The sequence below is a fragment of the Pongo pygmaeus genome, chromosome X, assembly GCF_028885625.2.
Source record: "Pongo pygmaeus isolate AG05252 chromosome X, NHGRI_mPonPyg2-v2.0_pri, whole genome shotgun sequence".
NCBI classification, from domain to species: Eukaryota; Metazoa; Chordata; class Mammalia; order Primates; family Hominidae; genus Pongo; species Pongo pygmaeus.
In genome coordinates, this window is record NC_072396.2 from 13,479,524 (window position 1) to 13,507,185 (window position 27,662).

Consider the following 27,662-nt stretch of genomic DNA (forward strand, 5'->3'; position numbering starts at 1 on the left):
CTGATATTCTAACCTAAAATTTCATGGTCACAAAAAAGTACAAATTAAATGTTCTCTTTATGAAAAATAAAACAGGGACTATAGCAGAAGTGATGTGAGAAAAATAGTCACTAAAAAAAAGGAACCAAGAGTGAACAGTGAAGTAATCTATGGACTTGGGGTGATAATGATATGTCAATGTAAGTTCATGGGGTGTAAGAAAGGCACCACTCTGGTGGGGGATATGGATAGTGGAGAAGGCTATGGTAGGAGAACAGGGGGTAAACGAGAAATCTCTAGACCTTCAGATCAATTTGTTGTGAACTAAAAACAATTCTAAAAAATAAAGTCATATATGTGTATGTGTGTGCATATATTCACATATACATATATGCATATTATATATGTATAGATACGTGTATATGCATATATACATAAACACACACACACATATATATACACATTTATACACACACATATACACACCCCTAATAACTTTTAAGGACAAAAACTTTCTTCCCTTCAGAATATCTGCCAAAGTGACTTAAAGTACACCTTTACTCATTTGAGGTAGTAAGGGGTGGCATAAATATCAACTGTTTCATCACTAAGTACATTGTGTCCTAATTCTTGTCCTTCCACTATAGAATAAGTAGTTACATAGCCCAGTGTGTATAACAGAACTCTCATATGGACCTCTGCAGATCTCAAATGAGGATCTTCTTAGAAACTTGAAGTAGTAGTTAGACTTATACACCAACACACGCTTTGGGTAAAAGGAAAATCCTTTATGAAAATGCAAACTTTAGGAGTTAAATGTTCCCCATAAGGACTCACTTATTCCTGCATAAGTGATTGCAGGCAGAAAAATAGAATCTGAATGAACTTGTTTTTCTTTTTTTCTTAAACTTGGAAAACCTAGAAAAGACAAGAGTGGTATATAGGGGCCAATTAAAATAAAAAGCACAATGAAAAATGAGAGGAAGTCGCTCCTCTCCTCCCAATGGGAGTATTGTGTTTTGAACAATTCATGAATGGAATTTCAGAAACTCAGCAAAATAACACATTTAACTGACTTACTCCAAATATATTCTGAATTTCATATTTACTAAATAAAGTGTTTCCAAATGAACATTTTGTATGGTGTTACATGTAAAAACTGCACATTACAAAAGGAAAGGTAGGAGAATTCATCACTTAAGTTTTTAGATGCATGTATACTTAAACTTCCACATACTCCACAAATACTAAACTTGAAAAACAAAGCACCCTACATAATTTACCTTGCCACAGATGTGAAATAATTGTAAGCATACATAAATGTTAATAAAATACTTTGAATCAATGTTAAGGGGAGATATCATTGAATGGTGGACCAAAACAAACTAAATGGCAATTTGATGTCTGTGGAAATGACATACCCACAAGCTGGTGGCTCAGCACTGATATTAATATATCTTGCTCAGTTGTCTCAATCATTTATAGTAGTTTAATTTTTTCAAGAACACAGACGTTAAGGTACTTTTAATAATTCTGAAAGGCCATAGAGTATGTCTATTTTTTGAAGTCTTGCTTTCATTGGATTGCTTCTTTAACTTAATGAGTAAATATAAAGAATGCACAGATAAAATAAGGGTTTGTCTTCTTTTATTAGAGAAAAATGTACTTTTCCATGCCCGTGCTTTCCACATTTTTGGAACTGATACAGATCCACAGAGGCCAAACCTAAAACTACATTATCTTTAATGTTAAAATGTAATTGACTGTGTATATAACTGTGCAATTGCTGCTTTCTCACAGAACTGTCTAGGGTTCATTCAACAGATCATAGAAATGTGGTCTGGCATTTAACAAACAGACTAATGATAGAAGAGATATACTAATTTATACAAGAATTAACTAAACACTGTCATGTGGTTTAGTGTAGCTCAAGTTATGCTTGTATCATATAACATAGGTTCAAGTTCTTTTGTCAGTCATCAGAATAACAGAGGTTGAAGATACATCTGAATAAGTGCCAACTCTTGCTGCAGCTGTTTCAAAAAAATAAATTTAAGTAATTGCGATACACATTTCTACAAATAAAATATTCCAGTGCTTACATCAATCCTGAGTTTTTAAGATAAAATATGCACTACTTACAATTACCACAATATTATTTTGGAACATGGCAATTTATTTTTTAAGTTGACTCTCTTCACCAGAAAGAGGGCTTTCATTATACTCTTCCAAGTCCTCATACTCTAAAACAAAAAGTCTAGTTCACTGACAAACCATCACTTTACATCTCACATTTTAAACAGAGTAAATTAAATGTCAAAAGGAAACAGCTTTTAATATTCAAAGGATGCTGGTTACTTATTTCAAATTAAAAAACTGTAATCAGTACATGGAGCTCCAAATACTTAAAATTTTTAATGCCAGATTTTAGTGAAATATTATTATAGCAGGTCCAACAGTCATGTACTTTGCTTGAAGAAAATGGTTTGATGAACATGTTATGGTCAAGATGGAGCAAAAACAGAAAAAGACTGGTAGTCTTAGATCACGAAATACCACATTTTTTCACCAGATAGTGACCCATTTGTTATCACTAATAGTCCACATAACATGGTTTCCACTGAAGGGATAAAATGGTCTGTGACATGACCTCATCAAGTTAGAGAAAACATAACTATGTTTGAAATATATACTATTCCCTCAACAAATAGTTCAACAGTTCCTATTCCCTAAAATGTGGTATGTTAATGCTGAGGAAGATGTAAAAAATGAATACACAATCTCTTCTATATTCCTGTGACATGAGCAAATATGCACGAATAAAAAAAAATAATACAAAACTTATGTAACTGCTATGGAAGAGCAACTCACTCGGACATGTAGCCAAAAATGGAGACTGATGTCCACTTAGTTGGCAAAAGATTTCAATCGGCCAAAAAAAAAAAGATTTTAAAAGCATTGTGAGGGAAGAGCATGAGCAAAGCATGAGAGTAATGGAGAGGTCGTTCAGAGAAGGCTGTCAACCTGGAGAGGCGGGAAGAAAGACAGAAGGCGGTAAAACAAGCCTAAGAGGGGGTCATGTAAAGGGGAGAGTCTCTGAATATCTAAGAACTGACATGTGGATACCACTGACAGGCTGGGAAGAGGGAAGGGCTAGAAGCATTTTAGGAAAGGAAGGGTTTTAGGAAGACAGTATTTCTGATCAATGAAGGGTGGCTCAGAAAAGAAGAGAGAACTCAGAAAAGAGTTTAATAGTACAAGCAAGGAAGAATGAGGTCTTGAACTAGGGTTACCTCAGTGGCAATTTAAAAAAAGAAATTTAAGGACCATTGCAGAGTAAAACTTGCCTCATGAAAACTGTATGGGAAAGATAATGGACTCAGAAGAGTCCAAGATGATACCGAAGTTCCTACCCTAAGTGGTAACATGTAGCATTAACATTGACAGGAAAACTTTTCTAGTCTCATGTTCACACCAATTAATAAATGGTTTCTGGGGAACATTATAGCAACATGTTCTCCACTTGTGACTTCTATATAAATAACTGTTTTGTGTATAGATAATCCTCAAGTTGCTTGAAAATTTTATTTTCAAACTCTTTTCCCAGTTTATTTAACACATCTCAGTTAGTGTAGAGGAGTGACATATGAACATGTCTTTTCATAAGATTATTAAAAAGAATACCTTACCTCCCAGAAGAGAATTCCATTGTTTCCTAAATAATATACATCTACATGAAGAAGAGGTCATCGTCCGATGACAATTTGCTAATGTGCTGTACGACAGCAGATAATTCACAATTCACAACGTGTTAATAATCTGCTGGCTTTCCCATTCTGTTATACATCTGAACCATCTCTTATGATTACAAATTGTCATGTAAAACCATTACTAGTCACCAATAATTTTGAAAGTGAATATGCCATAAAACACTCCTACATTACAGCAGAAAACAAAGGAGATACTCAGTAGTTACATTTGCCTACTTCCTATTTAACTAAAACTCTTGAAACAACACAAGTAAAAAAGACATCCAGAAAGGACTTATGGACTTTCTGCCTTCCACTAAAGATTTGTCGCTGATCTCCTAAAAACTGAAAATAAAGTCTTCATTAATGTGTTCATGAGGTATCAACTTTTATACACAAGATGTATATTTCTAGGTAAAATTTCCAATTTACCTTTTCCTGTTCTAAATAACTCCCACAAAACTATTCATGAATCCTAAAAATACTGTTTTATGTTAATACATTTAGTAATTATGTTAAATCTGGAACAATACATTCAAAGTGAAAATGGTAAGTAATTTAAAGTGTATAACCAAAATGTCTTTCCATACATTCAGAAACAAGAAGACTGTCTTCTATTTTTATGCATGTGTTGTATTTTATAAGAACGTATTGTGTTACCAAATAGAACAGACCTTTGTGAATTGCTCGTGTGGTGGCTCAATCTCTTTCAGTTCCTTTCCCATCTTGTTGCCACCTCTTTTGTTGCTCTTGAAATATTTTCTAGAAGCACAAAACAAAAAAGTGATTAAAATTGGGTAAATTTTAATACTTATAAGACATTCTGCATTAAAGAAATACTCTTTAAATCAATACTTCTGAATACTTTCTTTTAGACAACATTTATGACCAATTTGAAACAATTGTGTTCACCACTCATATGCTAAAACAATAACCTTTTTCATCAGTCATGGAGTAAAGAATTTTCTTTCTTATACATATTCAACACATATGTCTTAATTCTTGATTTCAAATGAAGAGTATTTGATGACCCTTCCTATAATTTGTTGACCGCAGATAGGTAAGATCCACACAGAAATTAACTAAGAAACATTCTTTCTTACTGAGATTTTAAACACCTATTAAATCTTGGTCATTTCAATATGTACATAGATGAACCTTCCATTAATGATTGCCTTTCTGCACCTTGACCTAATCTCCAACAACAGTGTTCTCCTCTCCTCTACGTGGCACTCACAGTCATCCCCTAAATTTTGTCGTTCCCAGTGACTGCAGTATCTACATAATATTAATAATAGCATTGATAAACAGCAACCATGGGTCAGATTGCATCCTGAAAAATTTAAATAAACCCGTTACATAGGAACCCTTTAATCCTCCAAACAACTCTGAAGTAGGTACTCTCACCATGTCTCCTTTCGTATATAAAGTAACTTTAGCACAGAGATAAATAATTTGCCCACGGTTCCCAAACTAGCAATGGTCAAACTGGAATTGGATCCCAAGCAGTGGGGCTCCAGAGTCGCAGCCCTTGACTACTGCACTCAGCTGTTTCTCCATCTTCCCAACATACAGCCACTACCTTCCTGCCACTGTAGGTCACTCACTTCAGTACTACAGCTCAGGAGTCTGTCGGGACCTGACGCCTATTGAATGGAGCACTTTTCACTGCCCAATGCCCCACCCCCATGTGCTCAGGTAACTCAGCCCCAGCTGAAATTCTACAGCCAGTCATCATAACCCCATCCCTGCATCTACGCCCTGTCCAACTCTCCCTCTATCAACATGCTTGGCTACACCCCAACCCACGAAATTCCAACCCTACAGCTGCTCTTGCACAAATATGCCAATTGGGTTCACTTTAACTTCTTAACCGTTATGATGCTGACTTCAGTTGGACCCCTAATGCTGCATGGCAATTATATTCCCCTAGTCCATGAGTCCACCAATGGGCCCCCCTCTCTGGGCTCATGCTCTCTTCCTTCTTTGCTGGATTTCTGCATGAACTATTACTACCTGAGACATTGATACAATAGGTTAATCATAAAGCTAAGCCTGATACCAACAATTTGTTCTTCCTTTTCTCCTTCTCCTTCCTCATCTTTCTGCTCATCTGTGATGAACTCTTCAAGGACATTCGGCAACTTCAGAGAAATTCTGTAATCACGTTTCTGCCTGTAACACATAATAAGTAACAAGGTCATATGTCATAGAGGGATGAAAAATTAATCCTATTCAAACCAAAACTGACTTGACATAGTTTATGCTATAAAGTAGCAAGAGAGTAATAGCAGCTGAAATCTTCTTTTTGGGAAAAGGTGAAATGAGTTACTGTCATTCTGAAAGGATCCCTTCCTAACTGACTACTAGAGCAGCTATCTTACATTCTTTACCTGCTGAAGACAAAGGAGGGTTTACTGCACTATAAATTTCCCAGAAACAATCTTTTTCTCCAAGAGCAGTTTACTTTTCATTTCTTCTTACTAAATAACATATGCGTTCTCATAAGGAGGTACAAGAATATCATAGCCATTCATCCCGTAAGATTTCTCAAAAGAAATACTTAACTATTTCTCCACTTTGGCACAACAATGATCTAAAAGGAATAGTGAAAACAATTTAACTAAAATAAATAACTTATTTACAACACAAGGTTATCCCTTTCTACATAATTGAATATTGTTAAGAATCTACAGACTAAACGTTGAAGACATTTATCTTATATTCAGCTACCATATTTCTAGGAATGGATAAACATTAATTTTACAGGAAGACTTTTTATCTGGAAGGCAAAAAGAGGTCATCTTCATTGGCTTCTAGGTAATATCTCTCAATTCTGTTAAACTGAGGTTATAAAACTAAAGAAACTTACCTGTTTAGGGAACAATCAAGTAAAATATGTTGTTCCCTAGAGACGCCAATATGTACAGGATAGTTTTGGAAATTATTTGCACCAATGAATACAAAGAAATGATATAAATATCATTATTCAAAAAAGCCATAATCATACCTTTTTAGTTGTGTTGTTCTCAAAACATTTTTAATTCTGTTCTTTATTTCGCTGCAAGCTTTTGCAACCTTTTCAATCCGTTTTCTCTTTGCAGCAAGATCCTCTTTAACGTCAGCTAGATAGTAAATGAATATGCATTAAATGTTCATGTTGAAAAGTAGTTTCTTTGCGTATATTGAAATCAATATGGGACTTGATGGTTCAGCAATATCAGAAGGACATTTAGAACGTAAAATGCAAAGATCACTTCAAAAAGCAAGATTTACTTACTTTATGTAAAACCTTTCAGGTATTAATATTAGTATTCCAATTTCACTTGGTATAACAGCAAATCACTTAATTGACGGATGATGAAAAAAAGCAAATAATTAAAACAGTTTCTATTTTTTAAGTGTGCAGCAAGGGTTACAAACACAGACTTTACTTTCCTTTTTTTTTTTTTTTTTTTTTCTGAGACAGAGTCTCAGTCTGTCACCCAGGCTAGAGTGCAGTGGCACGATCTCGGCTCACCGCAACCTCCGCCTCCCGGGTTCACGCCATTCTCCTGCCTTAGCCTCCCGAGTAGCTGGGACTACAGGCACCCGCCACCACGCCCAGCTAATTTTTGTATTTTTAGTGGAGACGGGGTTTCACCGTGTTAACCAGGATGGTCTTGATCTCCTGACCTCGTGATCCGCCCACCTCGGCCTCCCAAAGTGCTGGGATTACAGGTGTGAGCAACCATGCCCGGCCACAGACTTTAATTTCTACATTTATAAAATGTCCTACAATTCAAAGGACATGTTTCCGTGAAATACTGTCACAACTCATTATGTAAAGCACAAAAAAGTATCTTATTTAATAAGACCATCAAAAGGGTAGAAATAACTTAATACACAATAAGGAAAGTATTTTTAATCAATCTAGTGGTTGATGCTATTAACTGTATTTTAATAAAAGAAGCAATGTCCATGGGTGTAAACATTTAGGTTTAAATAGATAAAGAAATACATTCAAAAACACGTTTGAAATATTTTCTGAGAGCTTTTTATATGACATTTTTATCCACAGTACGGTGTTTCAGAAAACTGTAATACTGCAAGGAATGCTTTCCTAAACATGGTTTCACATCAGAGATCTACCATCAATTGCTAAGAATAGTTTTGAGCAATCATAAAAGAGCTGCACCATAATACAAATTTTTTTACATACAGTATCCATCTATAATGCTCAATATATTAGGCAGCTCACAAAACCGGCACTTTGTCACCACCAAGCAGAGCAAAGCTTTCCAAATATACTGCTTATATGAATTATCGCTATAGAAGGGCTGAAAACTAAAGTAAGCTTTTTAAAGAGTATTGTCTCCATCATCTCTACAGAAATTTTCTCAAACTTTTTTGAAAATATGGTCCTATAACAGTGCAACTAGTATTCCACATGGCAATATAAAGTTTATGAGTTTTTGGATCCAATTATATGCTTCTCACTGGGTAGAAAAGTTGTCTTTCCTTTTCTACTGCACAGCTTATTACTGGAATAATAATAGAAAATCATCATTTTAGAGAATTCAATTTTCTCTGATACTTTAAATAAAACAAAATCAGAAAGTTGTGACAATAGCTAAATTAGGAAGATGAAAAACTCATACTAAAAACTCTGAGAACATATGGACAGGAAGAAGTGAACAGCACGCACCTGGGCCTACTTGAGGATGGAGGGTAGGAGGAAGGTGAGGATCGAAAACCACCCATCAGGTACTATGCTTATAATCTGGGTGACAAAATAATCTGTATACCAAACCCCTGTGACACGCAATTTATCTATATAACAAACCTGCACATGTACCCCCAAACATAAAGTAAAAGCTAAAAAAAAAAATCTGATACATGATTTAATGTGTGTACACTGAAAGGAACAAATAGAGCTGCTTCTCCTCCAATGTCCTCTAATAGCCCCCAAACAATTAAATTTCCACGTGTATGAAAGAAAAGCCACCCCTCTTGCTTCACCATTATTAGAAGCATTCTCACATTCCACATCCACAATCAAAAAGTGAAGTAAGAAAAATTATCAAACAGATTACATTAAATGCTATATATGAGAAGAAGTCATTTAAGACAGTCTTGTCATCCACTAATTCATATAACCTACTGTAAGAGTTGTATGGTTGAAAACAATTTTCATAAACCACAAATAGCTCGTAAAACATACCTGCAATATCTTCTAGCTCCTTGGTATCAACCCTGTAACAAAAAGTTGCAACAAAATTTTAACATAATGCTACACAAAATGCCTTGTTTGTTGGGAAGAAATGTCTTGTGTGAATTGTTCTGCATAGAACAGAACAGTGACGACATGATCCAAAGCTGACTTTTCCTAAAAGACCTTATCCGACAGGCAAAAGTGACTTAAACACTTTACCCCGTGTGTTCATCTGTTTCAGCAAAAGATCCTCTTTCCCTGTGCTCATCAGTTACATCTCCCTCCTTTGTCTCTGTAACAGGTTTTCTTTCCTCATGCTCATAACTTACTGGATCCTTTCCTGCATTAAAATAAAAAAGACAAACCTTTTTTAGAGGAAGACGCTGTTGTGGACATTTTTTGTAGAGAAACGTACTATTTGTAGACTTTTTTGGCTCTCCGCCAATTAAAGCTTTACAGCAGAGCTATACATGGAATCGCCGGCTCCTAGACCATTTTACGGAAGCATTTTTGGAAGCCCTTCGGGTTCAAGTCCCAGTAAACAACGTTCACAGGTCAGACCCCTTGGATGTCAGGACTGCATCCATGGAGAAGAGCTGCTCTGAGAACATCTGTAACCCTGCTATGAGGGGGAGCCTCCCACGGGAAGCCTAAGGCCCTTGAGCCTGCTTTGAAAACCTGGGGCATCTTAGCACACGCACGGTGAACTCCAAAGCCACGAAGGGGCCGGGGGCCTCGGGCTGCCCATGCGCCTCCCGCGCAGAAAGCAGACAGACCGTCGGGCGTGCACCTTCTTCTAGGTCCCCTTGGGCCGTGTTTACCTGCAAGCTCCATTTCCTGGGCGGCCATAACTTGAACCTCCAACTGGTCCTTGGTAGCCATCCTGCTGCGCTTCCTGCCCACGGGCTCCATGGCTGGCTGTCCTGGGAAGCTAGAGGCGACCTCTGAACCTGGTGAGTGCAAAGACACTAAGGAAACTAGGGAAACGAGGCGTGTTAAATGAAAACCATCAGGATCGCGGGTTCAAGGGCGCCCCGAGTCTCCTGTGGGAGCAGGAGGGGACGCGGAGAAGATGCCATCATCCCCTCCTGTCCTGGCCCGTCCAGCGCTTCCCCGGGGCTGGCTGCAGAGCTCGCAGAATTCCGCGGCCTCTGCGGGATTCTTGCAGTGCCCTTGGGACAGAGCCTGGCCCTGCCCCTGGGTTCCCCAGCGACCCAGTGTAGTCGGGAGGGCCGCGGGGTGACACAGGATCTCCCCAGCCATCTCCATGGGAATAAGCCGGTACGCACCTGCTTCTGACAGGGGCAGGGACTGCCCACTCGCCAGCCTGGACGCCCAGGGGACCCCTGGTGACCCCAAGTATCCCGTCCTGATGGGCGGCCAGACAAGACGGACCCACGTTGACCCCCCAACTCCCCCCCACCAAACGCTGCACACATGCACAGGCCTCCGGGACCCTCCTGGGTCCTGGGGACCACTCAGGCAGCTCCAGCTCTCTGCCCTGACCCAGGCCCCAGGCGACAATGCCTGGGCCATTTCCTCACAGATCAGCTTGGCTGCCCCGCCCTTCACACCCTCTTCCCCAAAGGGCCTCTGGCCCGCCTTCCCCGCATCCCCACCGAGGGCGTCTCACCTGAGGGAGCCCTGATGTTGCTCCCTCAGAGGACCTGCAGAGGCTGGCACCACGAAGCTCCTCTGAGGGCCTGGGTCCTAGGTTCTCACGAGAGCAGCAGCCGGCCTGGCTGCCCGCGCTCCTCGCTGATTGGTCAGCTCAGTGCGCATGCAGGTGGCGGGCGGCATGGGGCCACGCCCCCTGCAGGCACACCCTCCCCCTCAGGGACTGTCCAGGGCTGCTGTGGACTCATTGGGTGGCTCTCTGAGGCCTCTGTCCCCACAATATTCCAGCTCCTCATCCTGGTGAAGGAAGCAAGGACCCGGGAGTGGGGCGTGCCAGGGGACCCTGCCCTAAGGAATGGAGGCCAAGCGAACGGGGCCTAGGACCTTGCCCCCAGGCTCGTTCCAGCCACTCCTGCCCCTTTGGGTGGAATGGCCATCACCCTGCGGGTGGGGCCCAGGCTCCCTGCCATGCCCTGTGTGCTTCCAACACGCCCAGCTGCATCCTTTTTATCAATGGATTGTGCTTTGATGTTTTATCTAAGAAAATTGTTGACTCCCAGCAGAGGCAGGTAATTTTCTCCTATCCTACTTCATTCCCTCACACTGGGCATTGCATGATTCTGTAGTGGATATACAAAGTTAAAGACTTTATGTCTAGATTTCTCATGATGTGGTCATTTCGTTTCTTTCATTTTTCTTTTCTTTTTCTTTCTTTTTTTTTTTTTTTTTTTTGATAGGGTCTTGCTCTGTCACCCAGGCTGGGCTGCAATGGTATAATCACTGCTCACTGTAGCCTCAACTTCCCACGCTCAAGGGATCCTCCCACCACAGCCTCCCAAGTAGCTGGGACTACAGGCATGTCCCACCATGCTCAGCTAATTTTATTTTACTTATTTATTTTTAGAGACAGAGTCTCACTCTGTCCCCAGGCTGGAGTGCAGTGGCGCGATCTCGGCTTACGGCAACCTCTGCCTACCTGGTTCAAGCAATTCTCCTGCCTCAGCCTCCCAAGTAGCTGGGACTATAGGCGCACGCCGCCACGCCTGGCTGATTTTTTTTTTTTGTATTTTAGTAGAGACAGGGTTTCACCATGTTGCCCAGGCTGGTCTCGAACTCCTGAGCTCAGGCAGTCTGCCGGCCTCGGCCTCCCAAAGTGCTAGGATTACAGGCATGAGCCACTGCTCCCGGCCAATTTTGTTTATTTTTTGCAGAGATGAGGTCTCACTATGTTGCCCAGGCTGGTCTGCAACTCCTGGGCTCAAGCGATCCGCCCGCCTCAGCCTCCTAAAGTGCTGGGGTTACAGGCGTGAGCCATCGTGCCCAGCCCGATTATTTCCACAGCTGGGTTGGAAGCCATCTTTCCCTGACAAGGCAGCTCACCTTTATATCTAAGAGTTCTCTATAACCTAAAGAGAATCCCTAATTACTGACACTAAATATCACCAGCTGTCCCCATTTCCCCACAATCTACTTGGTACCCAAATTAGCCAATGAGACATCTTGGGCAATTTTAAGCCATGATTGCTTCAGGTTTCCCTCTCTTTCCAGCTTAAGATGTGTAACATTAAGAAAGAAGACAAATCTTGCGGAGGGAGGGCTTTGTGCAACCAGTCTTACAGCTTTCTATCCCATCTGGATCAATGTAATTTTCCTATGCTTCATCAAAGATTTCAGCTGAAAGTACTATACCAGGTTCTGTCTATAATTGGAAACACATACACACATACACCAACTACTGGTATTCAGCTAAGAATTCAATGCTGGCTCATTTTTCTTTAAAAGAATGTCAAATCAAGGAACAATTCTCCATCGCAAAGCGGAATTTGATGTCAGGTGAAGACAAATGGGGATTGCAGAGCTACTTCTTTGGCAAAACAGCCTAGAAACAAACTGAAAAGGATTCTGCAATTTTAAATGGGCACAAAGACATTCTTTTCAGAACACCAAGTGTCCAAGTTACAAAACCCTGAAGAAATTCTTTCAAACTTTTGGATGGAGCAATTTATCTCTTTTTCCCAACTGGAGTATTTGTGAGATGTCTCCCAGAAAGAAACAACTCAATACACAAATCATTAAGCCTTTGTAAAGGGAGGAAGTCTATTTGAAGCAACTCTGGGTTGCGGAAACAGGTTTTGTGAACTAACCAAAGCCTTTAGGGCAAACATGGTCACTTCAATTTTTTTTTTTTCCCCACTAGAGGTTATCTACAAAGACCACAGGAAATGTTTAAGCAAATTTAAAGGCGATTCTCAAGTTATTAGAATAAGTACATTAATTTAGAGAATTGTTTTCTAATAACTGGAGGCATAACCCTCTCCTACCCCCAACACCCTACTCCACCCTATGTGAGTCGACTGACAAGTCAGGATAATGCTTCATAACAAATGTAGAAATAACACCAATTTTCAAAGCAGCCCTTGCTCTTCTATTGCTGTCATTAATAACTAACTGAAAGAAATGCACCCCTTGGATTCATAGACAGAGGGACAAACAGATGGCTAGATATGTGATAAGCAACAACAGTATGGCCAAATGTCAATGATGGAATCTAGGTGATGGGAACATGAATGTTTTCCATGAAATTCTTTAAACTTTTCTGTGTATTTGAAATTTCTAATAATAAAATGTTGGAAAACAACATGTATGCTGTGCATACATGTAGAGACATAGGCTCAGACCCTCTCAACAAATGGCAACAACAATTGTTCATTTTGAAAACATCTAGAAATCTAAGATGTGATCACTGGGTTAAAGACTATATACATCCATACTCTGTAGCCTGAATTAGTGATTTACGCTCTAATAGCCAATCAAATTGCTCATTTATCAGACAGGGCTGGTAGCACAGGAGATGGAAGTTTCTCTACTGATAATCCTCCAGATGTTTGAGGGCTTCATGTTCATTCACATTTCAGCCTTTTCTCTAATTCTTAGACTCTTAGCAAAAGTTTATACTCGAATGAAGCAGCAAATTCTAGGCTCCAGCTGTTTAAGAATAAATGAAAACATTCATGTCTTTCAGAAAGGCTTATCTGATGTACTGTGCACAAATACCCTCATCTATGATCTCTGCGCAAACTCTATCAGGGCCCTTCTCAGTGGGCTTTTCAAGACTCTCTCCAATTAGATTATAATTCCTTCAAGGGCAGGTCTTTGTCAACTTTGCTTCTCCAGCACTCAGCGCCATGGCTGGCACATGGTGGGCCGTCAGCAAATGCTGTGTTTGCTATACGTGAATTAATGCTGTGCATACATGTAGAGACATAGGCTCAGACCCTCTCATCAAATGGCAAAGTCTACCACCCAGTCCTGAGAATTACATCTCAGCTTAGAGCAGAGGGGCCCCACCCTGGCGTCTCCTGGAATCACTCAGGAAATTTCAAAACACACTGCTGCCTCCATCCTACCCACTAAGTTTCTGATTAACTGTGTTGGAGTCTGGCCTGGGCCTCAGGACGGTGAAATCTCCCCAGATGACAGAAAAGTGCAGGCAGCACTGAGAATTCCAGGGTTTGGACTTTACAAGCCGCCAGGTAATTTCATTTTCACTCACCTTCTTTCCTTTGATTCTCAGGACAAGCTACCAGGTCTCCAGGACTGAAGGTTATCATCTAAGTTGGTGTTCTCAACTGGAGGCAATTTACCCCCCACCCAGGAGACAGTTGGCAATGTCTGGAGGTATTTTTGGTTTTTATAGCTGGGGATGCGGGTGCTACTGGCATCTTGTGGGTAGAAGCCAGGGATGCTGCTAAACATCCTACAATGCACAGGATAGCCCCACCACAAAGAATTATCTGGCTCCCAATGCCAACAGTGTTGAGATTGACACACCGTGGTCTATGGTAACTGTTTGATTAGCTAGGGCTTTCTTAGCCAGAGTAATCTCCTTTGTGCACTCTGTGCCCATGCCCCGAATAAGACAGACAACTGCACAACAATTTATCCCAGAGTACATCTGAGTCAACTGTTGATGTTACATGTTGGATTGGCTCCAGCAAATGAAGAGCTGACATTCAATGAGTGTTCCCTTTGTGCCAGGCACATTATATACATGGCCATATGTTCCTCCCAGCAATCTGGGAGAGGAGAGAGATTCTAAATTTGAAAACTAAACTCATTATACAAGGTCATGCATTTAATTAAGAGTTTGAACCTTTAACAACAAGCCCAAGACAAGGAGTTGCCTCAGATCCTTAATAGGTTGCCTTAATATAAAATTAATAATGCCCTATGTTTCTCAAAACCCCTTGTTTGAGAAACTCAAGCCTAACACATTGTTCATCTTTCTTGCTCTTGCAGAATGGAATTGATGTGCCATACAAGCCTAATCATTAACAAGACATACCAGTACCCTTTCCTTGTAATCCCACCCTCCTCCACCCCACTAAGGATCCACAAAAATACCTTTTAAGGTGAAGTTCCAGTCAATTTCACATTATTATAACCATGGCTTATGGCTTATCTTTGTTGTCATGGATAATTGGGGCAACTGTGTGGGAATGACAACTTATGAATGATCTAACAATAGGCCTATTAATATAGCAGTAAATGTCACAGTTATAATAGAAGGTACCATACTTACACAGAGTATTGCCAGACCTAGCACAATTCCTGGCATAAGGTTTGTGCTTAATAAATGCTTGCTGGATGAACCAATGAGGTAATCAAATGAGTCGGAATAAGATGCAACATATTCAAGAGATTTATAGAATGGAAGATCTATAGTGTTTTTATTTGAGATCGACATGTTCTGTAGTGGTAACCGAAAGAGTAATAGCTGACTTTCACTTTATTATTAAAGCACAAATAGAGCATATCAATATTTATTTTCTCATCCTTATTTTGGTATCTAATAGTGCCACCAAATATTATATGATATGGATAACTATAATTCCAATACTCACATCAACATTTTTAATCTTGTTGGTAGACATTATATTTTTCTTTAAAAGAGAGATAAACAGCTTAACATGGGAAATATTTGACATTATTAGATTTCTTAAAAAGAATTTTTGTGCTTTTATCAGCATCTGACCAATATCTACAGGACTGACTTCTCCTTTAGGCACAGAGTTGAGGGACCACAAAATTACTTCAATTTCTCTTAAAAATAACAAGGGAAAATATTAATGTAATTCAGTATGGATTATATTATCTTTATACTAACAGAGTCACAAAATATAATTTTTAATGTATTATTTTATATATATAATTATTTTTTTTTAGTGGAGGAAGGGCTTCACGAAGGAAAATGCATCTATAGCTTATCAATGTCATGCAGTGGCCCTGGATGTCACCTCTCTACATTCCACTGCCCTACTCTTTTCAAATAGCTTTTTTATTAATTAGTTTTCTTTCTTTTTTTTTTTTCTTTTTTGAGGCAGAATGTCATTCTGTCACCCAGGCTGTGCAGTGGCGCGATCTTAGCTCACTGCAACCTCTGCCTCCCAGGTTGAAGCAATTCTCATGCCTCACCCTCCCGAGTAGCTGGGATTACAGGCATGTGCCACCGCACCCGGCTAATTTTTGTATTTTTATTAGAAACAGGGTTTCACCATGTTGGCCAGGCTGGTCTCAAACTCCTGACCTCAAGTGATCTCCCCTCCTCAGCCTCCCAGAATGTTGGGATTATAGGCATGAGCCACCATGCCCGACCATTAATTAGCTTCCGATTTCAATTTTTTAAGAGAACTTTGTTTCATCGTCTAAGTGACTATCTGGGTCCTTCAGTGGAGGGAGACTGGTATCTGAGGACATTTTACAACCAATTGATGACAAGGGATTGACTCAAGGTGTGGGGCAGGGGTGAGGGAATTGGTGACATGGGAACATACCAGTTTGCAGGTCAAAAATGAGGGGTTAAAGATGACTCCAAGACTCTCAGCTCAGGGACATGGGCAGATGAAGGTGCAGTTAGGCTAGCAATGTCAAGTAAATACCATGAGAGATGAGATGGTCAATGGGTCTCACGGAGTTTAGGACTGGAAAGGGCTAAAGCTGAACCTGGCAGAGATAAAGGAAAAGGAGCCAGCACTACAGACTGAAGAGACAGGAGGACAAGCTGGAGAGCTGAGTCCAGGGACAGAAGAGGACAGAGATTTTAGAGTGGTGGAGAGTTCAGTAAATTCAAAGACCTCAGAGGGATGAAGAAGGTTGAGGCTTGGATGGCCACCACAAGATTTGACCATCACGAGGGTACCCAAGGTCTTTGCCTGGTAGTTTCTGAAGTGTGATGTAGGGAGAAACCAGATTGCAGTGGATAAAAGATATGAAGGCAGAGGCTGGGCGCAGTGGCTTATGCCTGTAATCCCAGCACTTTGGGAGGCCGAGGCGGGTGGATCACCTGAGATTGGGAGTTCCAGACAGCCTGACTAACACGGAGAAACCCGGTCTCTACTAAAAATACAAAATTAGCCAAGCATGGTGGGACGCGCCTGTAATCCCAGCTACTCAGGAGGCTGGGGCAGGAGAATCGCTTGAACCCAGGAGGTGGAGGTTGCAGTGAGCCAAGATTGTGCCATTACACTCCAGTCTGGGCAACAAGAACAAAACTCCGTCTCAAAAAAAGAAAAAAAAAAAAAAAAAATATATATATATATAAAGGCAGAGAGGGAGAGAGAGGATTCCTCCCTCCAGGGCCAGGACATTTTAGAATATAAGTTGAGGAAAAGGAATTGGTGGTCACAGAGAGAGAAAGAACAAGCTGGTGTTTTTTCTTCTCTTCTGTCTCTCAAAATTATACTTTCACAGAGAGAATGAAGTGTAATCATCTAGACCAGGGGTCAACAAGCTACGACCCCTGGGCCAAATCTACATAGCTGCCTATGCTTGTAAATAAACTTTTATTGAAACACAGCCATGCCCCTTTTTTTTCTCTTTTGTCTATGGCTGCTTTTGCACTACAGTGGCAGAGTTGAGTAGTTGTAACAGAAACCGCCTGCCCAGCAAAGTAAAAAATATTTACTATCAGGCCGTTTCGAGAAGGTTTGTCAACCACTGTTCTAGGTCAACTCCCTTGATATAAAGATGGAGAAACAGACATTCCATTACATTTCTATGTTCATTTGCTTTCTTGTTCTGACAAAGCAGAAGTGTCTACCAGAATTATTAATTACCTAGCGTATGCGTCATCACCCACTGAATTTTAAGAGCTATGTATACAACTTTCATGCAAAGCATCACCACTTTCTATTCTCATCAAGGTGAGTTTTCCTCCCCATTCTAGCTGCAAAGCAAAACTAAAGCTAAATGCACTTCCATCCTTTATACAGGGCTCATTTCAGGAATGTTTGTTGGGCACATTAATGAGCAGAAATGACTTAGCTTTATAACTGCTTCTGAAAATCTTGAGATTTAAGTGAGAAGGAAATACTTTTGTTTCTGCCTCCATCCTATTTTAGTGTAAATCAAAGTTAATAGCTGATGGTCTGGTTGGCAGTTCACAAGAAAGGGCGAGGTTGCCAGAAAATCAAAATCACACAATTTCCTGTTTTTGAAGATGTATTTCAACAAGATCACTGAGAGCTTCAAAGACAAAAATGGCTGTCTGCCAGGGCCAGACCAGCTCCAGGCGCCTTTGTTTGCTTTATTGTTTGATGCTGAGGGGTCAAAGCACTCTTTCTATTGTGTTGTCTCTGCTCCCCACCCCTGTTAATTTTTTTATTGTTGTTATTCTATTAAGATTCCTGCTGAAAATTAAATTAAGCTTCCTAAGTTCTTCTTTGTTGATCCTAGCAACTAATTATAGAGAAACCAGAAAAGATTTGCGATACTTGGGCATTTTTTTAAGATTGTAATTGGCTACCCACAAAGTTGGTGGAACAATAGTTTTTGGGGAAAAAAAGAGATTCGTACTGATTTTTCAACAAATATTTAAAAATATCTTGGCATCAAAATTCCTCCCATTAACCTCGTTTGAACATAAAAAGGTCCCTTTTACTGGTGCTATAATTGACTTTCCCCACCCTATTCTTCCCTGTTCATCCTGACACATCCCCCACACTCCTTTTTAAATTGTGGCATAGGACCTATGTGGCCCCTGTAATCTTCCTTCAAGGCCAAAGCTGACTCCCAGAATACTCAGCATGTCAGTGCCACCTGCTCACAACTTTGGCACTGGCATGGTTGAAAATTCTTCCAAGTAATGTCCAAGAGGGATAGCTTTTTTCTGGGATGAGCTTGCTAAGCCAACTCAGAGGGTCACAGTAGATTGTGATTACATCTTTCAGAGCAGAATGTCGGGGGTGGGGCGGGGGCGGGTGCATCTGTGGAAGGGTTAGAAAACTCGCTGACTAGAGGGGCTCCCAAGATCACTTTGTGTGAATTCGACTGCTATGGAAACTATGAAATTGGCTCACTGATCTGAACTTTGGGTCAAGACCCATGCAGCCACTCTAGACATGAATAGTTTTGGCCTTCAGTCACAACAGTTGAAAATTAGACCCTTGAAGAAGGCAGGAGTCTCTGAAGCCTCCTTAGAATGTGAGGGCTTTAGGCCTGGAGTACCTTAAAGGTTTTCTTTAAAAAACATTTGGATATGGTGACCACATTGTCTGATTTTAAATTCAAGAGGCATCCATAGAGAATTTGAAGTGCTACTGCCTTTGAGCCAAGATACGTTATTTAGGGTAATGGCATTTCTATAATCTGTCACTCCTGAATCTCCTGTAAGAGAATCATTTTCTTAGGCCTGATCATTCCTGTCTAGGTTGACTATCAAGAGCTGTACACCTCTGAGAACAGATCTGGGGTGTGAGGTCACACAGGTGGCCTCAAGGGGAAGACAGAGCTCTCTAGTTGTTGTAACTTAAGGTAAAAGGTGTGTAACCCCAGTGCTACAATGAGAGGGCCAGCTCACTCCGAAACCTGGTGATATCACCTGAAAGTCCTTGAGCTGAAATGGAGCACCTGCAGTCATTATGGTGATCACACCCCTCATGTCTTGCTAAATATCCCTCAACAGTTTAGTGATATAGGTGGTCATTAACAGGTCCCTAATGAGATTTTATTTCATTGTATTGTATTTCATTTCTGAGACAGAATCTCACTCTGTGGCCCAGGCTGGAACGTAGTGGCGCCATTTTGGCTTACTGCAACCTCCGCCTCCTGAGTTCAAGCGATTCTCGTGCCTCAATCTCCCGAGTAGCTGGGACGACAGGCGCACGCCAGTACACCTGGCTAATTTTTTGTATTTTTACTACAGATGGGGTTCGCCATGTTGGCCAGGCTGTTCTTGAACTCCTGGTCTCAAGGGATCCACCCACCTCAGCCTACCAAAGTGCTGAGATTACAGGCATGAGCCACCCACTGTGCCCGGCCCCTAATGATATTTTAGTTGAGAAGATTTTCTGTATTTATGTAAGGCCATGCCAGAAATGTTTCCTTTTAAAGGTGCTTTATTCATAGAAGTTTGCTGTCCTCTTTACGGTTTAAGATAATTGATTACTGGTTAGACACTATCAGTGTTTAATATTGAACCATCTCTAACTCGCCAGTTTATTCTGTTCAGATTTCAAGTCAGTCAGGATTCACATACACATTTGAACTTTGAATCCATATTGGTTCCTCAACACAAAAGGAACTGAGACACAGAGATAATCTTTGACCATTAGTATTCACCATGGAAATTACCAAGATAATCTTAAAATGTCATAAAAATCAAGAAGTTATAGTTTAGTCCCATAAAATCAGAATCATAACATATTTCATATCAATATCACTCTAAATCAGTATAATCCGTTCATCACACCATGAGTAACAATTACCCGTTTGAAAGAGCTTCCTGAGTAGCCTGAAGGCTCAAATCAATGTTTTCTACTTAGTATAATAGCAGCATTTAAGATTTTTTTTATAATTCTAAAAATTATATGAGCTTAGGATAAAGAAATGACAGTTTACCCCTTCTCAGTTTCATTCTTCAGAAGGATGTTAACATTACCTTATGTAAGCTTTCAGAATATTGTTTACTATACTGCACTTACAAAAATATAACTGAAATCGGTTGATTTGCTCCTTAGCAACCCTGTGAGTGGAAGCATATTACCTAATATTTCTGTTTTCAAAAAATAGGATAATAATATACATCTGCACTTGCCTTTTGTCCTAACCTAATGATGTACTTTGGACATCCCTGTCTATTATTAGACATACATCTTCCTCATTTCGTGGTTATACAGTATTCCATTGTATGGAGATATTATATTTTAACCAGTTCCTTCTTGATGGCTATTTATGTTGATTCTAGCTTTTTTCCCCCTTGGCTGATATAAACATTGTATTTTAATATCATTGTGCAGTTGTGAAAATGCCTAGAAATAAAATAACTGAATCAACTAGATCCAGTTATTTAAAAATCTTGTGATCTGTTTCTCAATTATTGCCCTCTCCAAAATTGTCCCAGTATATATTTTCACTCACAGGGCATGAAAGCCAATCCTAGTGTTTATGAAGGAAGGCACTTGTGTTAACGGAGATGTTACTGTTACAGTCTAGAATAGAGACTTTACGTGCACGCACTCCCTCTCTCTCCCTTTTTCTTTTATAGGCTCTGTGAGCAGATTAGCAGACATTTTGTATTTATAGCACTCAGTGGCAAACTGCATGTGGTGATTACTACCAGATTTCATCCTCATCCTTGATTGTGTGACATTGTTCATATACACACTGAACTTTGATTTGTGAAGATGGGTTTGATGATTTCAGGAACATAGAGAAGACAAGATAAATTCTTAAGATCACTATTTAGAAAACTTGTGAATTTGCTGATTTGGCATGTAGATGTAGAATAATAAACCTTGTTACTGGTATTACAGATACCATGCAAGCCTTTGCCCTATATTATTTTTCTTCAGAACTCAAGCCATTCTACATGTCCATCAGATGATCTTTCTGCAATGACACAGGCTGTGAGAATCATTTATAGAACATAGAGTCCAACTCTGGATAACCCAATCAAAAAAAGGAGTTGATTGGAAGGACATAGGTAGTTCATATAATCATTAGAAAAGTGAAAGGTCAGACACAGAAAACAAACAGGAACCAGGGGCAGTCCTGATGACCAAGGACAAAACAATTCACACTGTGCTCTGGTTAAGGCCACACTGCCGGCACCACCACTCCTGGGCCTCCCCACACCTCTGGGCTCCTGACTCCACTACTGCCACCAAGAGTCTCACACCTGTCTCCCTCAACACACAAAGTCCTAGGTGCAACTTTCTCATTGGATGAGCCTAGGTCATGTGCTCAAACCCCAGCCACAGAAAACTCTGGGAGAGGGAATTGTCTGAGGCCCTTTAGCTTCCCCTTTGGAAAATCTATCAACACCTGCACAATGGCGAATTGTCTCCAAATAGAGAGTTCAATGCCTCATAGCCAAAACAACTCAAAAACAATAAAGAGGAGAAACGAGAACTGATCACCACCCTGAGGTCTCCACTTCTGTTTCTGGAATGATATTATAATTTATTTCTGACTTTCTTTATTGGCACCTCCTTAAAAGCAGCAGATCAGCATTTTATAACCTCATCTAACCTCTCTGCATTGGCTCCCAGCATTATTGTTTTTAAAGATTCTCAGCAATAACAAGAACACCTCATGATCACCTAGTGCGTGCAGGTTCCTAGATGCTTTTCCACGTAGGACAGCGTGTGCTCAATAGTCCACTATGTAGCGGGGATAATTCCTCCCTATCTTGTTAACTTTTTGACGTGACTTTTTTTTTCTAACCCTTCTCTCTCCAAACCCTAACCTGGCCATTCCCACTGCTTTCTCAGCAACATTGGAGAGCACTATATTAATCATCGGAATGAAGACTTAACTTTTCTTCTTGGATTTCAGGACCCTCCTTCTCCCATATTGTCCTGTCCATCAAACCACTGCTTACCACCACAAATCATTCATCTAGCCAGCGGGGTCCCTCCTGCTCAATCCTGGGTCTTACCACATGCATTACCCATTGGCCTCAATGGAAATAAGATCCTGTATTTTGAATGAAAAAATGCCTTTATTTGTATTATTTTTATTTTTAAAACCAGCTGTGTGTTCTTTGGAAAAGTAGGGAAGCCTTCTCGACCTAGATTACTCATCTGAAAGCTGAATGTGGAGCCAGGTGATTTCTGATTTCTTCCTCCACTGTAACCTTCTATATATTTAAAAAATTCCATGAACAGAAGTGGGGTTGATAGAGGAGGGGACTCAAAGTAACATTAAAGAGGGGAACTCCTTCTTTCACTGGCTTTATCTGAAAATGAGAATCATAATTGATATTCTCAAAGTAGCTTGAGGACTCGAGTTCACTGACACCATGTGAGTTAATTGTTGAATGCTCCTTTGAGGTCTTAATACATATGCCCATGGAGATCCTTTTAGCTTTCAAATAAAAACCATAAGCATGAAATGCCTAATTCCTGTCCTGGGCACTTCATGCTTTATTAAAATATAATAGTATTTGTTATTTTCGTGTATGAAAATGACATTGTAGTTGTATTTTTAAAAAGTGTCTATCTTTTAGAGCAGGATTTCTCAATCTCAGCACTACTGACATTTGGAGACAGTTCTTTGTTGGGGCGGGAGGTGTCTGTGCATTATAGAATATCGAGCAGCATCCCTGGCTTCTACCCACTAGATGCCAATAGCACCCCTTCCACAGTTGTGACAATCAAACATGTCCCCAGACATTGCCAAATGTCCCCAGGGGAGCAACTTCACCACCAGTTAAGAACCACTGTTTTAGAGATACATACTAACATATTTTCCAATGAAATAATAAGATATCTGGTATGGAGTGGTTGAGGATATGGGTGTGGATAGGGCAGAATTGGCCAAGGACTGATGGCTGTTGGATTGGGTGATAAGTACTGGGGCCTCATATTATCTTGACCACTTTTGTGTATATTCAAGTATCTAAAATCAAAAGTGCAAAAAACATTGTTTTAACACATCAGTGGTATTGATTTTAAATCTATTCTCAAGGTTGAGCCTGCAGAGCATCTTACCCTGAAAAGATTAGGAGCTGAGGATAGGGGAAGTAGAATGTTATTCATGCTCTTGACTAACTGCTTTTGACCATTCTGGGGACATACTAAGTTTTGAGTGGTTAAACTGAACTCTTAATCAGCCTTACTAGTGTCAAGCCATTCTGCACATACCACCATGATTTTTTTCTTCCTGGTCATCTGGATGAGCATTAGCCAAATTGAAGGTTGAGGCTGCATTATCTGGGGAAGCCTTCCATCCTCCCCGTGGCCAACAGCTCCTTGTTTAGGCCATCTGCTTGAGTGTAACTGTATCCCAGCCTTGCTGCTTTCGGGGCTGATGCTTAAAGGCAGGTTTCCCTTATTACAGCCTCATGGGCACCAATGTACACAGTGAGAAAGGGCCTAGGGGAAGGCTGAGCCTGGCTGGAACTAGAGGAACACCAGCAGGGATCCAATTAACAATACATAATTACCAGTGGGTCTGACCTTTCTTTAGCCTGAGAAACATAACTGGAACTTAGCTTGAGACTGGGCAGAGTAACCCTCAGAACCTTTATTTTGAGGCTGAGTATTGGGTTGGACCATCCAGAATGGAGCAGGAATATGTAAGGATCACTTTGGAGATGATGTTGGGCTGGTGGTAGCAAAGAGGTTGTGCAAATTGGCAGTAGAACATCAAAGTGATTCTTTTCTATGTTTAAGAGGAGTAATCAAAGCTGTCTAGAAAAATTGGCAAATCATAATTCTCTTCGGCTTAGAAAAAATGTAGATGTAATTGATTTAGAAAAGTTCACAGCTACTTTCAATCTTAAAGATAGTAGATGGTGTGACTAAGAGCTGGAACTCCAGCCACACCACCTGGACTTAGATTCCAACTCCACTTCTTATAAGCATCCCATGCTGACCTTTGTAAGGCAAGTTATGGACACTTGCCTCACCTCAGTTTCCTCATCTGTAAATCCCAGACAGCAATCATATGCCTCTCCTAGGGTTATATGAGGATTAAATAAGTTAGTACACTAATGGGTTTAGAATAGGGCCTAGTGCAGAGTAAACAATTGATGTTGGTGATTGTTAGCTAGAACTAGCCTTCTTTATCTTGCCAGACAGTGTAAACATTATGTAGGCAGGACAATTTGAGGGTTGGGGAGAAGAGGCTGCTTCCATAAAATTTAAAACGATCATCAAAGGCTATTTCTTTGGATTAATAAGTTACTTGCTTTTCACATTTTTGGGAGTTGGCACGTAGCATGGGGACATTTATCAAATGCTGTTTCTCTGATAGAGCAGTTCTTAAAAGACAGGAATTTGAATGGGGTGAAGGTGGCAGGAGCAGGGGACATCTGGATTATGGGGGCTCTGCCTTTGAAATGGCAGCTATGTGGGTCCTGGAGGGACTTTAAACCCTCAGAAGACAGTGGCCACTGATGCTGGGAGATGGGTGAGGGATCCCCCAAAAAGACATGCCATTTGAGAATTATTTCTGAGCTAAGAATCTCTTGACCTAAAGTAACCATATTAAACTGAATGTGCCCCGTATCAAAGGGATCCCATTCTCCGTTCAAATTTGTCTTTTGTACTATTGATGCGTTAAAGACTCCCAGACCCTCTGCTCTTGTTGGGTACTTTGTGTTCAACCCCGTCTCCCAGATGACACACAGACTCTCTCTGGTGTCATTTCAAATCTGGAAGTGAATCTGATAGCTCTCTTTGTTGCCAGAATTTTCTCACTAAATGAGGTTACAATACTTCATATTTACAGGCTTCTTAATTTCATCTTTGATGTTTTTCTTTTTAGCAAGCAAATTATTCTGGCTTTCTTACAAATACTGCTCAGAATCAGAGCAAGGGCTTCTTACCTCCTTGCAAGCGTGGCCCAATCACTGCCTGCTTTTGATTTGTGTACTCTGTGCCCTCTGTGAACAGTACTGCCACTTGAAACCCGATTCCCAGAGCAGTCCTTGGACCTCTTGTATCAGCATTCTCCAGACTGTGAATTAAAATGGCAGTTTTCTGTTTCAACCCTAGACCTTCTGAATCTGAATTTCTAAAAGTGGGGCCCAGGAAACTGAATTTTTATTAACTATCCCAAGGGATCTGATGCACACTGAAGTGTGGAACTGTGACCTCATATCCTAAACCCACGTTCTCCATTGCAAATCCTTCAGCATCCTTACCTTCTGTCTTACCCACCCGGGAGACTCCCTTCCCAAATATGCATCCTGCATGGTGTCATTGCATTTGCTTTCCTAGGGAGGGATGAAGATAAAATCTTGACATGTGCTTTGTGGTAAGGGGAGAAAGCAGTTTTTATCTGAGGCTGAAAGGTTATATCTTGAGCCTCAGACAGAAAACTTAGGATGAGTCACCCAAGGAAATGGTCAAGAGGTCAGCTAGCCTGAGCTGATAGAGCGAGACAGTCTTGTGAGTCTGACTAAGTTAAACCATGATCTTGGGTCAATAAATATTTGCAGAATGAAACAGATGATTTACTGATATTGAAATGGCCAGGCCACTTGGATGATCTCCCTGAGTACAGTGTCTAACTTTGAGATTTTATACATTATAGTAAAATAGTGGCCAGGCATAGTGGCTCACACCTGTAATTTCAGCACTTTGGGAGGTTGAAGTGGGAGGATTGCTTGAGCCCAGGAGTTGGAGACCAGCCTGAGCAACATAGCAAGATCCAGTCTGTAAATTTATACGTGTGTGTGTGTGTGTGTTTATAAAATTACTTGGGCACTCTCCAAGCTGACTGGGACTCGGCCTTGACTCTGACCTTGATTGCTCTTATTCTATGAATAATTCCAAAAAGATCGATTATCTGATTACTCAGGCCACTGCAAACAGGAAGCACCTGATTAGAAGCAATTTGCAAGAGCAAGAGGAATATGCAAACACAGGCACAGTGAAAGAGGCAAAAATTGACAGAAATTTCTGGAAAATTTGCTTATGTGGAACTTATTATTCCTTGATGATGACAAATGGATAGGTGAGAACATAAAGATAGCTGTAAAAATCAAGCACTTCCAACTTCAAGACTTGACCTTAAGAATCTTCTAGTACTTAAAAAAAGTGGGCCATTGTTGATCAAGTATAACACTGACTGACTACTTTGGGATGGAGAAGTAGAGATGATGAAAGGTGAAAAAGGCTTTACACAAGTCATGGAATTGAGTCAGTAATGATCTAGGGGGCTGGAACTAGATCCCAAATAGGTCTCTCCGAATTTATAGATTTGGTTTCATAAAAGGAAATGACAGCCTAGAAACCTCTGTTGAGCTTCTCTTCCATTTGATTGACCTAAATTTCTTTTGGCTGATTACCAAAGCATTACATTAGCAAAATGTTTGCCACTACTATATGGACATTTAAGCTGGAAATATAATACTCAAGTAATTAGAATCAATATTCCCTATACAAGTATAAGTGATAGCTCAGATGTTTCTCTGCATATAGGGGAGAAATAAAATCAAGTTCTGGCAGAGTTCTGTAAACATCAGCTAATTTCAGACAATTCCAACAATACCATTAGAAGGTACAGGATGTTAAAGTCCAAACTCTAAAATAAAATTGAATAATGTTATGCCTAATTGTGTGACCCTTAAGGTTATGCTAAGAGAATAAACTTAGTGTTTATTGTTATCTGAGGATATTAACTAAATAATTAAGGCAATAACTTGTATTTGATAGTATAGTGTGTCTATGTGATTTTGTCTTAAGAGGGAAAATATATGTATTAGTCTGTTTTCATGCTGCTGATAAAGACATACCCAAGACTGGGAAATTTACAAAAGAAAGAGGTTTAATGGACTTACAGTTCCATGTGGCTGGGAGGCCTCACAATCATGGTGGAAGGCAAGGAGGAGCAAGTCACATCTTACATGGATGGCAGCAGACAAAGAGAAAGAGAACTTGTGCAGGGGAACTCCTCTTTATAAAACCATCAGATCTCATGAGACTTATTCACTATTAAGAGAACAGCACAGGAAAGACCTGATCCCATGATTCAATTACCTCCCACCAGTTCCCTCCCACAACACATGGGAATTCAAGATGAGATTTGGGTGGGGACACAGCCAAACCCTATCATTCCACCCTGGCCCCTCCCAAATCTCATGTCCTCACATTTCAACACAGTGAAATGTG

At 40.4% G+C, this 27,662-nt stretch overlaps 1 protein-coding gene across 3 annotated transcripts; it reads right to left on the reverse strand.

The window, feature by feature from the left end:
- Positions 1-1,616: 1,616 nt before the first annotated feature.
- FAM9C (family with sequence similarity 9 member C) lies at positions 1,617-27,487 on the reverse strand. Of its 3 annotated transcripts, XM_063660207.1 has the most exons (9): positions 27,332-27,475; positions 25,373-25,503; positions 9,744-9,872; positions 9,142-9,262; positions 8,932-8,963; positions 6,739-6,853; positions 5,795-5,903; positions 4,403-4,490; positions 1,617-4,066 (listed from the first exon to the last, which is right to left on the reverse strand). In XM_063660207.1, exons 1-8 carry the CDS (start codon positions 27,361-27,363, stop codon positions 4,428-4,430), a joined length of 732 nt encoding a protein of 243 aa, XP_063516277.1. In that variant the 5' UTR covers positions 27,364-27,475; the 3' UTR covers positions 1,617-4,066; positions 4,403-4,427. The 3 variants fall into 3 exon arrangements, with proteins under 3 accessions (XP_063516277.1, XP_054329184.1, XP_063516276.1); XM_054473209.2 differs by lacking the exons at positions 25,373-25,503; positions 27,332-27,475 and adding an exon at positions 10,556-10,573 and having other exon boundaries at positions 1,617-4,073; XM_063660206.1 differs by having other exon boundaries at positions 1,664-4,490; positions 27,332-27,487.
- Positions 27,488-27,662: the final 175 nt, after the last annotated feature.